The sequence below is a fragment of the Scardinius erythrophthalmus genome (genome assembly GCF_964197995.2).
Source record: "Scardinius erythrophthalmus genome assembly, chromosome: 1".
Taxonomy (NCBI): Eukaryota; Metazoa; Chordata; class Actinopteri; order Cypriniformes; family Leuciscidae; genus Scardinius; species Scardinius erythrophthalmus.
In genome coordinates, this window is record NC_138221.1 from 29,582,284 (window position 1) to 29,600,316 (window position 18,033).

An 18,033-nucleotide genomic window follows, 5' to 3' on the forward strand; every position below is an offset into this window, starting at 1 on the left:
CAGAATTAGAGAGTAAAAACAAGGTAGGCCTACAGATTTAAACGGAATTACAGCCACAAATATGAATATAAGCAGGTACATTTTCAGTTATGATATGATCATTTTTGGTTGATCAAAGTTAAGTTTAGGCCTATTAGCGCAAGAGTCATGCTGAAACCGGTTTTACTTTACTGTGGAACTACGGCTATCGAGAAAAAAAATGTTTATGTTTGAAAAGCATCACTATGAAAAATGGAAAGCATCTCTAATGAGATTAATCTGAAACTGCACGATTACAGAATTGAATCGTTTGTCCTTAAAATAAAATTTATTTGCGGAAGTCGATCAGGGACGAACGAAACATTTCTGTAGCCTACACGTAGGCCTACCTTTTGGGTTGAATATTTATAGGTTACTTGTCTACTTGCTTTTCGTATAGCTTTTGTTTTAGGCACGCATCTAAAGAACGAACATGTTCATTTATATTCTGTCATGTTTCCAATCAACCATTTATTACAACAGAGAGAGAGAATGGTTAAAATGCTACGTACCATCGGCGATCATCAGCAATACTGATATCAAAACACAGCTCGGTGTGTTCATATTCAAATATGTAGCATAAAATAAAACACAAAATTAAACCACCATGAATTTAAGCTATAAATGAGCGAAAATAATCTCTTTTTTTCTGCGCCTACAGAGCCTCATCTTCTTGAAATGTCTACAGATCAATTTTACTTTCGTTTGTATTTCTTACTTTCACTTTTAGGTTGTCATGCGCCTGCATCAAGTCACGTGATCAGGAATTACAAATTCTAGTCTAATTTAGCGAAATATATCCAATAATTCCAATCCAGTAAACTGATGTATAGCCTGATGTATATCCTTGTCACACATGTGGAATAATAAAAAAAAAAAAAAGTAATAATTTTTTTAATAAAAATGTACGAATGTGAGCATAGCAAGTGATAAACAGAATGTGCCACTAATATGAATGGACTTAAAAAATTAATTACATTAAATAATTATGCAGAAAATAACAATTAAAGTGTTAAATTAAAAAAATAAATAATAATTGTATTTAAAAAATAATTTAAGGTATGAGTATATATAAAGGATGCGCTGAATTTGAGGCATTTAAAAAACAAAAAAAACAGGCATTTTTTTATGACAGTGAGGATTACTTGGCTGTGATATTTCCACTTTAAATAGTGTCACAACCAAGGGCGTAGATTTGGTTTGAACATTGGGGGGGTTGAAGTTTGGGTTCTGCATATTTTTCATGTGATCATGGTATACATATTGAGGGGGTTGTAATGCATAGATTTAAATATTGGGGGGGTTATCTCCCCCCTAACCCCCCCCCCCCCCCCCCCCCACAAATTACGCCCCTGGTCACAACAATTTATTTGACTCAGAAGTTAGGGTTAGGGTGAAGCGCTTCCTTCAGTCACAGAATATGGTGTCAGTTCACACAGATGCTATGACTCTATAGGCCTGTTTGAACTGTTTGAATCAGCTAAATGGCTGAGAACAGACGCTGACCATGATATTTTGATGTCCACAGGCATGTTTGCTCACAACGAAATGGAATATTAAATGGGGGGGAAGTAAAGATGTCCTCGCTAATCCAGATTCATAAAAAACAAGAGCAGCTCAAATAAAAATCTCAAATATAGTTCTCAACTGAGTGTGTGATAGAAATTCCTGATGCATTGCATTCAAAGCTTAACAGTAGGTTTACAATATTTTCACAATGGTAAATGATGGTGAAAAAAGATTGCAGTACAAAACTATCTCAATAAACACTTTGATCACTGTCAGCACTCATGAGAGTTTGAGCAAAAACTGTGTTAAATAATTAGTTTTTTTCCCACTCTGATTGTTGATCATGTTTGTGATTCTGGTGAATCCGGATGATTTTCCTCTGTCACGTCACTCATACAAGCTTTATGATCTTTAATCAGGAGATGCTTCATTTCATGTGATTCTGCTGTGTTCTGGTTTTATCCATTGACTGGAGTTTCATGAGACTCCACAGTAGGGTTCAGGATAAAACATAATTTAACATACTTCTTTATTCTTTAAGATGGTTGTTGAAGCAAAGAGCCTTTAATTGTAGTTCATTTGGGCCTATCAATCTGAGAATCCTAGTTCTGGTCATCAGACCTCGCTGCTTTTTGTCACGTATTCTACGCCTGCCGTTTCCATCCACTCACCACCAGAGGTCACCCGTTCACCATTAAGACTTTTTCACTACACACACAGAGTAACAGGTTACTCTGGACTACAGCCGTTTCTCAATACCAAGTACGCAAAGTTCGGACTTGAGTCCTTGGTAGTTCGGACTTGACAAGTTCGACTCAGGAGAACGAACTCCCGAGGACGGGAGGACGCAAGTCCGATAATTCTGAAATGGAACAGCGGCGTACTTGATAGCGTCACTAGAGCTCGCTCTGGCTACTCCGGTTATATTAGTAGGGTAGGAAGGGTAGGAAGGGTAGGAAGGGGGGGGGGGTTCACCTGCACCCGAAAGGTATATTTTTTTAACCTAGTTTTTTGTAATCCTTAAGGTGTCTAGTAAAGGAATTTTGATGTTCCCCACGCAAATTATTGTCCCATATGTGATTTTTTGTATCATCTTTTGTGTCCGTGCTTGATTTTTGGCTGTGAAAAATGAAAACTTTAAATCTACATAGAATCTGAAGAATACATCCTACAGACACAATCCACCCCATTTTCTCTTCGTCTTTGCATGAGGAATTGATAGATATAAGGATTGTCATGATTAGATGACTATGGTGCATTAAAACTCAAATAAACGCAAAAAAATGTAAAAAATCTGTGACATTGGATCACTGGAACTCCTCCCCTATGGACCCTATTGATATATGTTTTCTAACTTTTGTATTTTTATAGTCTTTATGATGTCTAATAAGCAAATGTTGATGATCCCTACTTGAAAAATTGTCACATGTTGGTCCAAATGAACATCTCCCATAATAAGGAGTTACTATTCAAACCGTTATATTGGTATCATATTTATTGAAACAAAACAGAAAACCACTCATATTGTCAAATGTGTGTATATATAGGGTATAACAAATCCCCATTAGAATAAACTGAAATAGAAAAAAGTGATTCTAATCAAAGGTCAAAAGGTCAAGGGCAATGATGTCTATTCATCATACAGCAGGTCTTCATAATCGACCTCTTGCTCCTCGTCTTCTTCACCATCTCCATCCATCTCCTCGACTGTTTCCTCCAGCAAGTCAGTGAGTAAAGTGGGGAGGATAGGTCCACAAGACCACACTGGTTCCAGGGTACCCTCTTCAGTCTTTTCCCAGCCTTGGCCAGGATCATGGGGGTTGGGACACCAGAATATCGGTGTGGCTGCTCTCTTGTAGTTGGCCAGACGGTGGTCGACACGGTTGATGTGTGGATGTGTGGGACCAGGTTGTCTCTCCAGGGCGGGAGCCAGGACAAATCCACCTTGAATCTGGTGGTAAGCGTCTATACAAAACAAACATAACAAGCTCAGCTAGAGAAACACACAATTGAGTAATTGGACTTTTTTACTCAATGAGTATTTTGAATGAGTATATGTACTGTACCCTGTGACAACTTGCCCCATCCTACCTATAATTAATATGGTAAACATATTGTGCTGTCAGAACAAACTTGTAACAACTATACTTTTATTGTTTTTATTCATATTTTGAATTGGTTTTATTGTTTATATTTTCAATTTTAAGTTTTAAGTTAAGTTTTTTTTTTTTTTTAAATAAGCCTGTATCCAGTTTTTATTCATATTTATTTAGTTTTAGGGCCATTCCACCGAATGGGTGACATTTGCTTGTTGTAACTCTTAAAAATTAAACTTAATTTTTTGTTTTTTTTTCAACACTGAATCTAATACTCAAATATTTACCTATTCAAAATGTGTATTGGTCAATCTCAGGCAACTTTATTTAATTTTTTACAAGGTTTCTAAGCAGAAGATGGATGCATGTTTTCACAGTCCTGTTACCGAAACTCATGTGACATTTAAAAAGCATGTTTAAAAGCATGTCAATTATTCCTTTGTTTTCCCCAAGAAAGTGTTTATTTTAAAGATATTGTTGGTTATATGTTCAAATAACTGATATTTGTGACAAAAAAATCACTATTAAGGCAAAGTGTATTTTAATAAAAAACACAAAGCCATTTTTTCATTTTAAAGAAGACCGAAGCCTCAAGTTTATACATTTCTTTTTTATAATTTAATTTATTAAACAATTGTATAAATGATGGACCAAACAAAACTGATAAAAAAGTGGTTTAACTTTATTTTTTTAGAAAATAAATAAATAATAGTAACAGGACTGAACACTTGGTAACAGGAATGAACTATTTCATAACAGGAATGAGGAACAGGTAACAGGAATGAGTGTCCATATGTGTGTGCACGAGAGAGAGTGTACATGACTGTGTGTGCATAAGATTTCTATGTTGAAGTGATGTACTATATGCTAGTAGTACTTCACAGCAAAGGAGATGGAAAGAGAAATAATATTTACAGTATTAAATCAACAAAACAGAGGACTCTACTCACTCCTGTTACGTTAACTCACTCCTGTTATTTTTTCATATAAGTAACAGGACTGAAAGTAACAGGATTGAGTTTTTAAGCAAAAAGTTATCAAATACATGACATATGGCCACATAGCATACATGCTAATAGCATGAGGACACTGAGCAAATTCTAGTAACTTAACAAAAGTTAATATCTTTAAAATAAACAAATACATTCTAAGAAATTATTTAGGTAACAGGATAGTATGTTGAGATTGACCCTCTCAGTCATAGTTACAATTTCATCAAATATACAGAAATTAAAATAAGAGGACTAACTTATGGTCTTCCCATTGCCTTTAGAAGATCAAGATGATGCAACTTCCTGTTGAAAATGTGTCTTGTGGAATATTCCAAGTTTTTCAGAGGGGGGAATGTGTTAGGGTAACAGGACTGAGTGAAAACCCGGGGACATGACTAAAATGTGTATTTTATCTAAAATATTAGATAAAATATTTTTTTCTCATAAAAACAAACAAACATTTTAAATACATTGGATATAAAGTCACACAACAATCCCCAAAACTTAAGATTTCTGAAGGATTTTAATCATTATATTTCATGGCAAAGTTTAGAGACAGAGAGTGGGGACATGCAGAAAATGCTATTTTTTGTGTTCTATGTAGTTTTTATTAATGTTTTTAATTATAAATTTTATAATTTGTAGTTAGCTTAATATGCAAGACATTTTGCTTAATAATAAAATGTATTTTAGAGTTATTTTCATGCAATTTTTTACATATGATGTTCTGGGGACATAAATGTCACCCATTCGGTGGAATGGCTCTTTAGATGTTTTAATGCACCAAGTTAAACTAAAGGAAAATAAATGTTGCTGAAATAAAATAAGAACGAATATAAGAACGTTATAACTGGTATATATATATATATATATATTACATTACGATGCCATCAAGCCGTATCTCTGGTCGTAATCAGTCCTTCACTGACCAATCAGCGTTCATTAGCAAAATACTAGCATGTTATGGGCAACAACAACTCAACCTGTAAGAAATCGAAAGGACATAAGTACTCGTTCATTCAACTTTCGTCCTATAACCCATGTTGAACTTGCAAAACCTACAATCAAATCTGATATTTCTCAACGGCAATCGGGTGAAAGAGACAAATTTAGCCGTCTAGCCCCATAGACTCCCATTCATTTTGCACTCATGGGCGATCGCCCCCAGTGGAACTCTGGTGGAACTACAACCAAAATTCGGTACAATAGGACTTAATAGGGAGTGCCAAGGCTCTCCGTAGACGGGCTCTGATGATACGCGCATCGAAGCTTCAGTGTCATACGTAACATCACTACCTCTTTCGTCTTGCCCTGTTTGGATATTGTTTGCCTCACGCCTGGACTTTAGCCTGGTTGGTTTATCCTCTTTGCCTTGTCGACTGGATTACAGTCCCCGTTTGTTAACCCTCGCCTGTCCCTGTAATGCTCTTTGTCTTGTCCATATCATACCTTTTTGCCTTTGTTTAGGCCCCTGCCTGTTCTGAACACATCTTTTGTAAATAAAAGGCTTTGCATATGGATCCGCACGCCTCTTGTCTCAGTCCTACTGTAGCCTAACAGCAAAAGCCTAAGCAACAAATTTCAAATCAGTTCCTGTTAAACTTGACAACATTTCAGACACTATGTCAGAAATCATTGTGTTGTGACTAGAGATGGGAGAAAAAGCTCTGTTAAAGCGCAGACATACTAAAAACATCAGATGGTATATAATGGCTGATTCCAGGATTTAACAAACATGGTTCTGTTTTATATAACTAAACAGTTCTGTTTATAGGAACTAGATCTTTGGTAGTAAAAGGATGCCCAATTGAATATAAAGGGCATTCAATTTTTTTTAAATGAATGAATACAAGGATGCGATTCCAGATACAGGGTCCAAACATGAGTAAAATCAGCAGAGAAAAGGTACTGTAGAGGCATCCAGAGGAAAAGACAACGACTCTCAGATCTCCAACAGCACGCTCACCATTAACTGAGGAAGACAAATAATAGGCCGTTTTGTTTTCTTAAATGATGTCAAATGATATTAGTGTTGTATTCACTCGCATGTTTTCATTACAGTTAAAGCAACACCAACTGGTCCAAACAAATACAAAATATTTCTATACAGAAGATTTTTAATAGATTAAACATTTTTGAACAATACAATAGTTTGTTAATTAACTCTATGGACATTGTTTATTTGCCCACTAAAAACCTGTTTTTATGGAACTTTTTGGTGATTTCAGGAGGCCTAAAACTCAGTCAGAAACTCAAACCCATTAACACCAAAAATAAAAACATGTTTACGACCTCCACTGCTGAAAACAAACAAACAAAAAACTATCAAATAAAGAAAGAAAAACATTTGGACCAATCTGTGTATTAGAAAAAAATAATAAATCTGTAAATTATGGAATTCATTATTAAGCATTGCTGCTATGTAATGGTATTTATGTTGCCCTAATTACATGACGTTGGAGTACCCCAAACAAAGTTGTAAGTTATGTAAGGGATAATGTATAGAGAGGCGGTTGTTATAGCGAATAACAAGCCCGACAGGCTGAACGAGACCCCGACGCGAAGCGGAGGGGTCTTGACAGCCTGAAGGGCTTGTTATTCGCTATAACGACCGCCTCTCTATACATTATCCCGCTTATTACATGGCTACCTACAAAATAAATAAATAATTTGACACGAATTATTGATTTAAAAAGGAGTTTATTGATTTAAAAACGATTGTATTGCTTCCGCCAAAGAAAATAGTCCGTTCCGCGTCCATAGCAACGCGCTGTTTTTCATGGCAACGGTCTGTTATACTCCGCAGCGGTCTGTTATAAAGAAATAACAGACCGCATTCTACATTGGAATTCAGCCCAGCCATGTAATAAGACGTATTAACGTACATCATTGTACATTGACATACATCAATTAAAAAATGTACAAATGGGTCCATAGTGGACAAAAATGTCCATGTACAAAAACTGTCATAAAAATGTTAAGCTTAAGTGTCTTGGTTAAGACTTAAGTTTGGTCTCATTTTTAAAAAGCTGCTTGGCATATTATTTAAAAAGTGAAAAAAAAAAAGAAAAAAAAAAGTTTAAGTTTAGGAACATTATTTATGAACATTATTTTATAACAAAATATATCTATTTTATGAAACATGTTTAATATTTTTTTTATTTCTTTTTAATTTTTTTATTTTTATTTGAGGCTTATACAGTATATAAAAAAATTAGCTTTTAGTAAGATTTTGTTTGGGTGCGGTACCAGATCTTCCCCATTAAATGCAGCAAAGCTTCACTTACAGTGGTTGGATTTGTGATTTGAAGTACAGTAGATTTTTCGCTCTCAAATATTACACGCAGGAAAAAAAAACAAGAAACATTAAGCTTTATTTAAAAGGAAATGATTTTGTTTTATTTTTGTTTATTCAATTAAGTTTCATACATGCACATTTTTTTGCAGTTTAATAAATACACAGTCTATCATTATCCCAACACTCTTATGTCTTTGTATTAGCAACTTACAACTTCGAGTAGAACCACCTTTTTCCACATGTTTTCGAAGTACACTCATAATGACACTTTAAATATATTGATACACTATATTGCCAAAACTATTAGGACACCCCTCCAAATCATTGAATTCAGGTGTTCCAATCACTTCCATGGCCACAGTTATATAACATCAAGCACTAGGCTTGCAGACAGCTACTGTACTACAAACATTAGTAAAATAATTGGTCTTAGGAGCTCAGTGAATTCAAGTGTGGTACCGTGATAGCCTAGGTTGTCACCTGTGCAATAAGTCCATTCGTGAAATTTCCTCACTACTAAATACTCCATGGTCAACTGTTATTGGTATTATAACAAAGTGGAAGCAATTGGGAACAACAGCAACTCAGAGTGGTAGGCCACGTAAAATCACAGAGCGGGGTCAGAGCATGCTGAGGCTCACAGTGCACAGAAGTCGCCAACTTTCTGCAGTCAACAGACCCAACAGACAAACTTTCTGCATCTACAGACCTACAAACTTTGTGTGGCCTTCAGATTAGCTCAAGAAAAGTGGAATTAGAGTGGAGACTGCTTGCCAGGCCTACTCGTCCAACATCATTGCCTGAACTCACACATGCGCTTCTAGAAGAATGGTAAAAAATTCCTATAAACACACTCCTAAACCTTGTGGAAAGCCTTCCCAGAGGAGTTGAAGCTGTTATAGCTGCAAATGGTGGGCCAACTCCATATTAAACCCTACGGATTAAGAATGAGATGTCATTAAATTTCTTAAAATGTGCATGTAAATGCAGGCGTCCCAAAACTTTTGGCAATATATTGTAAATATATATAAAAAACATTTTTGCAACATTTCCATTAGCGCAGAACCTGTGAGAGGCATGTCGTAAAATGAGCATCCATGCTAACCAGTATTCAGTGACAGCTGGTAATGAAAATGTGCTACTGTATGACACGCCAAGTACACCCTGCATATTTTTTTTATATAATAATAATAATAATTCTTAGAATAAGATCTTAAATTGTTGTTAATGCACTAGTGGTGTAACAATACCCTCATGTCATGATTCGATACATATCACAATACAATATTATTGCGATACTCTAAGACATATGACGAAAGGTTAACAAAAAATGAACTGTTTATTTATTATTCTGTTGATTAAAATGCTAAATTTAATATTACATTGTGCATATAAATGAATAGGCTTGGACTTGGTGTTGATAACTGTTGATAAATAATGCACAAGACAATAGTGACACCAGGATAAAAACATGAATGACTCTGAAGCTGAAAACAGAATTATTTTAGAGGAATATGCTTGCACTCTTTCATTGGCTAGATATATTTATAATAATGTAGGCCACTTTTTACTGGTAACGTAAGGCATTTGACATTATCAAGAACCACAAATATTCCCCCATTGAATTATTATAGCCTACATTATATTCAACATCATAAATAGTTTAATGTAGCACTGACAATAAATCGAATTTGTTCTCACACAGTAATTTTCATTTTGGGTGAACTATACAAAATACATATTGTCACTATCCATGATACATAGCGTTGCATTTATGTATTGCAATATATTGTGACACGGAATAGTTACACCCCTTAAGCCCCGTTCACACTGCCAGCGACTTTGTCGCTGTAATGTTATTGGTAGACCGCACGTCAGCCATATCTATAGAAAATACAATCACAAGTGATATATAAAACTAAGATATCATTCTAATTTGACTAGGAATTAGGCTTAACATAATTAAAGTAACATTATGCTGTTGGAGAGTGTTTTTATATTACCACAGCAGTGTTCAGTGGATTAAATCATTTACTAGATTAACGATCGATCAATCAACAAATTAAACCTGTCATCAATTACTAAAACGTCATTCGAATTTGCTAAACTTGCATCATAAAATTACAACACATGAACTATCCATGTATGCTGTGGTTACAGATAAATCATATAAAACAGTGAAATCTCTCCAGAACTCTGTCCTGTCTTGCCTGTGCGAGACGGTGACAATAGCTCCACTGACAGTCCCTCCTATTGGTTGTTGCTCGCTAAATTCGCTTCTCATTTGCATAAAGTTTAAATTTCTGAACTTTAGTCGCGTGTCAAGTGACCCACATTCTGACGCGTATGTCACCGGAAGTCGCCAGCCCTCCATTGAAATGAATGGGATCATGTCGCTTTGTCGCTGGCGGTGTGAACGGGGCTTTATATTGCACACATACATTTCAGCAAACACTCAAGTGTTTTGGAATAAATAGGCCTTTTCTCTCATTGTTGATTAGATTTGTAATTCCATTGATTAAAGCGGACTCATTTCACATGATTCTGCTGTATTCTGGTTTGATCCATTGGCTGGAGATTCGTCTGCATTCTGGGATCAGGATGAGACATTTTAAAATGTAATTTCAACATCATCTACAGCAGTTTTTCTCAGCCCTGGGGGCTGTTCCATAAAAGCCGCTTGAATGAGCCTAACAAATGAGTTGGGGCTAAAGTGGTTCCATAAGGTAATTGAAGCTCACGCAATCTCACTAATTTGATCCAGGGGGCTGTTCCATAAAAGACGCTTAGAAAAGTGGGGATTAAACTCCAAAACCGGACTTGAATGAGCCTAACAAATGAGTTGGGGCTAAAGTGGTTCCATAAAAGGTAATTGAAGCTCACGCAATCTCACTAATTTGATCCAGGTTTATCTAGTCTAGATAATTGCGTGTGCACGCGTTTCTTAAGCAGCCCTAGAGGTCGATCGTGGATCAAATCGATCCACCATCAAACAGCGTATATTTTGTGCTGTTTTATGCGTTTGTAACATGTTTTTTTCCCCCTCAGTGCAAAACTTACATTTTACAGTTATATTCTCCATCTGTAAATGTTCGAAAGTCATGCAAATGTATCCATTTTGTTGCTAATTTTCATATTGAAGGAGCGCTGCTGCGCGCCAAATAGGAGCGCAATAATTCTGACTAAAATATACATTTTGCTTGGAAAATTAATATGCGATATTTTATAACACTAGAAATATCTTCTAATTATAATAATTTATCTTTAGGATGTTGGATAAGTTGCACTGAACTTATAGCGAACAGAAGTACTTCAGTGAAGTATAGCCTATAATTCAGGGAAGATTTTTTTTTAAGAAACTAAATATATAGAGATACAAAATATAGTTTTGGGTATAGGACCTATGCTACTTAATAAAGATGATGTATACTTATTTAGAATGCTGAGAATTACAGCTTTTAATGCAATATTTTTTTGGAGAAAGCAAGAATCCCCAGTTTTAAATGAGTAGATTTAGTTTCTAAAGTACATTATGGAGAGGATAACATTAAATTAAGAGCAAATGTATACATTTTGAAAAGATATGTGCAACTCTAAAATTAAAGAATATTCCATAAAATAAAGGAATATATATTAGCCTACATTAACTACATTTTTATATAACCCTCCCTCCCTTTTATTTCTAGTTATTTGTTATTTTATTTATTTTACTTATTTAATATTGAATATTTGATATTCAAATAATATTACTTGAATAACTATTAGGAATTATGTGTCATTATAAGAGTTTGATATAAATATGTTAATGTTAAATTTTTATTACTATTTATTTATTGTTTTTTGTCTTTTCCCCCTTAAATCATGTAAAAGTGTCTAACTATGTACTTTTTGGTTATTTTTCTAATCATGTGTGTTTTTAGGCTATGTGTTGGTGGGTATTATCACAAAAGAAAAAAAGTAGAAGGAAAAATAAGGAATATTTATTGGGGGAAAATATGATGTCTTTAAAGGAACTGTCAATTTGTATAATTGTGTTAAATGTGTTTGAATTGAAAGACATAATAAAGTACATTATATATATATTATAATAATGGCTAATACTGTCAATTACTAAGCTCAGATTCATCTTACCAGTTAAAATGTATACTCTGCTTTTGTAATTATTTATTTTTAATTTTGTGATTTTAACTTCTGCTTTACAAAGCTTTTTTCAGATTGTGTTCTAATGTTCTTCTAATCATAAACAGCTTCCAAACAAAACCAGAGAGAAATGTATTCATAAATCTTTAAAACAATCTAATTAAATCTTGGGCACAAAACATTCAGCCAGTAAAAAAAGAAAACCTGTAGTATATATATATTGTATTTAGGCCTATCTATCTATCTATCTATCTATCTATCTATCTATCTATCTATCTATCTATCTATCTATCTATCTATCTATCTATCTATCTATCTATCTATCTATCTATCTATCTATCTATCTATCTATCTATCTATCTATCTATCTATCTATCTATCTATCTATCTATCTATCTATCTATCTATCTATCTATCTATCTATCTATCTATCTATCTATCTATATAGGTCTATATTGTCTAATTTATCATTGTAGCCTTATTTAAGTTGATTTTCTGTATACTGTGTATTTATTTTTGGACTAATAATGGTTAATAAAGTCCAATAATGGTATGAGAGAGTGTCAGTGGTAATATCATTGTGTTCTTGTTGGTCAGTGTTAGAGGATCTGTGTAACAACTGGGGCTTAGCCTGACAGTTAGCCTGCCCTGGACCAGGCTAGTTTCCCAGCATAAGTTGCCAGGGTAACTGAGTTTGAACTATTTTAAGTTTGCTTTATGAAACAGAATCCACCGACAATAAGTCTGACTAACCGAAATAAGCCTGGCTTGTATTCTAATCTTGTTTTATGGAACAGCCCCCTGATTTACATCATCAGCTCATTATTACAGGACAAGAGGTCAATAGCTGTATTTCAAATTATGTACTACACACTACACACTCTGTATGAAGCATCATCTCCTCTCATTCAAAACACAACTTCTTCATTCTTCATTTTTAAAAGCTGAAGGAAATTTTGTTTTGTTATCCACATTGATATGTCAGTATAAAGTATAATGTCATATTGGCCAAAGATAAAATGACTGAATACACCTAAAGAAGTGAAAAGCTTCCAGATATTGCAGGACAATTCAGTAAATATGGCACTAACCTGGTGTGACGGCAGGAATGTTTTGATCACTGTGAGTTTAGAGACAGTGAAGAAAACAAGATTTACAGAATTATTTACATGCTGATCAGATTTGGCAAAACACATCAGTCTATGTCTAACAGATGAGTCGTGAATTTAACTAAATAAAACCTCACCTAGTGTCACATTCACTGTCTGTCATCGTCCTGTCTGCACTACAGTTCCCAGAATCCTCCTTGTTTCCACACCTGAACTCACTCCCTTCATTACCCACCGGTTCATCATCATTATCTGCATCACCTGTCTTGTGTTCATCTGTGTGTGTTTTTAAGTTCCTGGTTTTCACTCTTCACTTGTCGGTCAATGTTTATGTTAGGTTATCTATGTTCTGAGCTCACGCTCCCTTTTTGTTTGTATTTGTTTATATTGAGAATTAAAATCTTGGAATTCATCATCTTCGTGTTCGTCTCCTACCTCATCCACCCAGAAGCCTGACACCTAGAGCTTCGAATATATGGTCTAGACATCTGAATGAATTTAATAGTGTTCGGCGTGAGTGTTTAGAGGTCTAGATGAATGAAGTCATGAGTAATAATTATCGTAAAAACAATAGAATCATCTCCATGTCTTTAAAGACCACAACAAATAATATTACAATGATTGTGAATGAGTAATATAGTGTTATTCTCTAATTCATTAGTGTAAACTGTGAGCAGCTCTCAGTGAATCAAACTGAAGCTTGAGTGTGTTTGACTCTCTCAGTTCAGTCAAACAGCAGGTCGCAACCAATAAACAAGTTATAGTCCATGTGTGGGATTCATGAATCAAATCAAGATACAAAATTGATCATTTATTGGTCTTATATGCGTCATATTTTTAAATGAAGATCCCTTGAACAAATAAGAGAGATGCTAAAACATATGAAGTGAATGTAATGAATCTAATCTAATTGTATTTTAATTATAAAGTTATTTTTGTACTCACATGGCTCAAATACCAGTAAAGTCATCAGAATTAGAGTGAAGATGAATTCAGAGGAAAAGACGACGACTCTCAGATCTCCAACTGCACAATAACCATTCACTGAGGATAAGATACTAGACAATTAAATAAATGTTTTTAATTGTAATTCCCACAGTCACATCAGCTGATTAATTTTCTTATGTTTGTGTGAAGTATAATTGCTTCAATTTCAGATAAGAATAATTTAATCAAATTAACTCTAAGATGGTGATTTCTGCTCCACAATGATTTATTACCTGTATTCAGTTAAGAAGAAAATATGTTTATGTATATACCACATACTTTATGAGTTATAGGTTATGCACTGTAATCAGATACTGTATAGTGTTGAAGTGTTGTGTTCACTCACCTGTTTTCAGTATCAGTTCAGTCATCAGTGTAACAGAGTTCACTAAAACTACAGCAACTGATCCAAACAGATACACTGGAACAAAACGGTGCAATTCTGTAAAAAATAAAATACAGCACAGTTTAATATCATAATTTAGAGGAAATGAGTCCACATTTTTTGATCTCCACATCATTTAAAATCCTGTTATTCAAATATATTATTTGATAATGATGATTAAAAACCTGCCATTAATGTAACATCACATACACAAATACACCATCATAACATGTTTCACACAATAGATTGAGCTCAAAAGAAATTCCAAATAAAGCATTACTGAGCTGGTAAATGGTGACACTCAAACTCTCTTCAGAAGAGTATAATAAAAGGGAATGAAAAGAATGAACTAGAGCAGACAGAAAAACATCAGAGTGATACGCAGCGCAGGTGATTAATACTGTACCACAATTAAATGACCATGCGAAGTTTACCACTGCCCAGAGTAACTGAAGAAACGCAATCGTACAGGTCCATCCCATACGATCTGTACATGAACAAAACATCAGCTTCATCATCACAGTAACAGTTTCTGTTCATTGACTAAGTTCTTCAGTGACTTTTGTAATTCATAAGTGTAACAACATTATTTTATATTATCATACCTTTTTCATTTTCCAAAGTTATGATGTAGAAATAAACCATTACAGCATTGACTGATAACATGATAATTATCCACACTGATCTCCTGACTGAAGGTGAACCTGAAAAACATTGTTTAAATTAAAAGAAAGAGTCCATATATATGGGTTTGAAACTGACTGGATAAAAAAAAAAAAAATCAAATACTGTAAAATCAAGATGATAAACTGAACATTATCAAACATAATTTAAAACATCTCACAAATGTCCCCAACAAATGATAACAGATTTAGTGTGTGAGACTAGAAATATTTCTACAATTAGCTATACATTCAAAATCATCAAAGATAAGAAATGAATAATTGTTACATGTATAATAGTTTAATTGTAAAAATTATAACTGCTAAATTAATAACAGTGAAAGAGATATAAGCATTTTGAAAAATGTACGGATCACATTATGATGTCCTGATTTGTGTGTTTACATCTGGAATTAGATCATAATTCAAATACTTACAGCCCATCTTTTGGCCACATGTCTCATCCCAATTGTATCTTGTCACTATGAGAAACACTGGTAAAACTGCAACAATGAAGTATCCTGAAAACAGAAGAGTGATTATATTAATACAGCTACTGGACTTTACTGACAGACTTCAACAGATAACATTTTATTGTACTATTACTCATAATTCAATTTCAATAGTTTGAATTTACCTCCTCTGGCAGATCCAAAGGCATAAAACAGGATGATGAATTGTAGTAAAGGTAGAACATCAAAGCTCATACCAGCCAAAACATCAAATATAGCAATTATTTGTTCACTTATTCTCTCAATGAATTTAGCCAACACTGTATAAGAAAACAACAATTAATAAAATAATCAAAATGGTTGATCTGATTTTAAATTAGAGTCATGATAAACAAGTACTGAACTCAGTTCACACAATCATTCATCATTTCCCCTTGAATATGATATAAACATGAATAACACACAAACACTATTCAAAATCATTAACTCACAGGGACAAACAGGTGAAAAGCTTTACATACGGCCGTCAAAACATCAAAACATTAATTTTACACATATTAAAAACAAAGTAGACAATGTGAAAGAAATACTAACACTCATTTGCATTTTGAAAGTAAAAGATGTAAATGCCCACAAGTGAATGCACAGATTCACTTTACTGAGGACAGCTCAATAAAGTATGAAATGTAAATGTAATAAATTCCAGATTCCCAGGTCTGGAACAAAGCCTCTCTTACCCTCCTCCAGGTATGGCAACAACACTGAATAAAAGTATGAAACGAGGGAACAGCAGCCTCAGCACCCTGGGAAGAAAACAAAGGAAGCAGCACATGAACGCGCAAAGCCCAGACACCGGCAAGGAGTTGTGGACATACTCGGTCTACGTCAGTCGCTGACTCCAGTTGAAGGGGTTATGGGAGGACAGACATCGAACCATCCAATCGAGAGCCTTGTTCGCAAGCTCGGTCTGGCCATTGGCCTGAGGATGGAAGAGTGATGACAAACTTGCGGAGGCTCCAATCTGCCGACAGAACTCCCTCTAGAAATGGGAAACAAACTGGGGCCTGTCAGAGACCACATCCTCCAGACGACAATGAATCCAGAAGACATGGTCAGTGACCACCCAGGCCATCTCCTTAACAGAGGGAGGTTTGGGAAGGGCAATGGAGTGATGTTAAGGACCATGCTAAAGACAACATAATTGCCACTGGATAGTGGGAGGCCAGTAACCAAATCCAACAAAACACCAGGACAATACGTTGGGCTAATCTGTAATAGTTGAAGTGCCCGAAAAATTCAAGAGTTTAGCTGATCGAATATTTTCCAGGTTCCTGTGGTCAGTCCACACAACGAATGGAACCGCCGCTACCTCCAGCCAGTGACGCCACTCCCCCAAAGCCAGACGGACTGCCAGCAGCTCTCAATTGCCAATGCTATGATTCCATTCTGTGGGAGACAAACGGTGTGAATAATAAGCACAATGATAAAGCTTCTTATCATGAGAGGATATTTGAGAAAGGTCTGCTCCGACACCAACCTCTGAGGCATCCACTTCCACCAAAAAATGACAAAATGACAGATTGCTCAGGAGTAACAACAATGTGAGCAGATGAAGACTTTGGATTTAGCAAATGTCATGTATTAGAATGATGGTCTGTATCTTTAAGATGTGAGTGTACTAATATGTATGCAAGACCGGATGTAGAAGTAAGTTTGTTCACGTTAAGAAGCAGAAAAAGTAAAGACGCCATTTGGAAAGTTATCAAGCGTGTGACTGATTTAATTCGGCAGAGTGTGTAAGAGATATCTGATTACACAAGAAAGCAGATATATAACATTGGCGACGAGGATGCAGCCAAGTGGGTGTGAGCACTGATTGCACGCGATGGAAAAGTCTGGTATTCCTACGTTTGAGTGCTACAAAGATGTTCTTGGTTCGAGATGGACGAGGTGGCTGACATCGTTTGAACTTTATGCGGACGGTAAAGGACTTATAATTGAAGAAGATGTCGCTGCTGCAGTTCGTCAGCGGCGCAGAGCACTTCTTTTGCATCACGCTGGACCTGATGTTCAAGATATATTCTCCACTCTGGCGGATACGGGAGGTGCTGCCGATTACGACGCGGCCGTTGCAGCTTTGAATGCATACTTTGTGGCACGAGTGAATACTGCGTATGCAAGGCAGTCTTTTTATAAACTTTCCCAAAACCCAAGTGAAACGATTCAACAGTTCACAACACGTCTCAGACAGGCAGCAAAGGACTGTGCATTTGCGGATGACATGACTAATAAAATCGGGGATGCCATCGTAGGCAAATGTTTATCAATGTACGTGCGTCGTAAACTTTTGGAGGAAGGACCTAATCTCACGCTCGATCGTGCGTT

At 35.3% G+C, this 18,033-nt stretch overlaps 1 protein-coding gene across 1 annotated transcript in view; it reads right to left on the reverse strand.

Annotated features, from left to right (window-relative positions):
* LOC308698677 (CD276 antigen-like) overlaps positions 1 to 754 on the reverse strand; it is a 56,726-nt gene extending 55,972 nt beyond the window's left edge. The window contains exon 1 of the mRNA XM_081378932.1: positions 531 to 754. Coding sequence (XP_081235058.1) covers positions 531 to 582 — 52 coding nt within the window. The 5' untranslated portion in view covers positions 583 to 754. The remainder of the gene's footprint in view (positions 1 to 530) is intronic.
* Between the last annotated feature and the right edge of the window lie 17,279 nt (positions 755 to 18,033).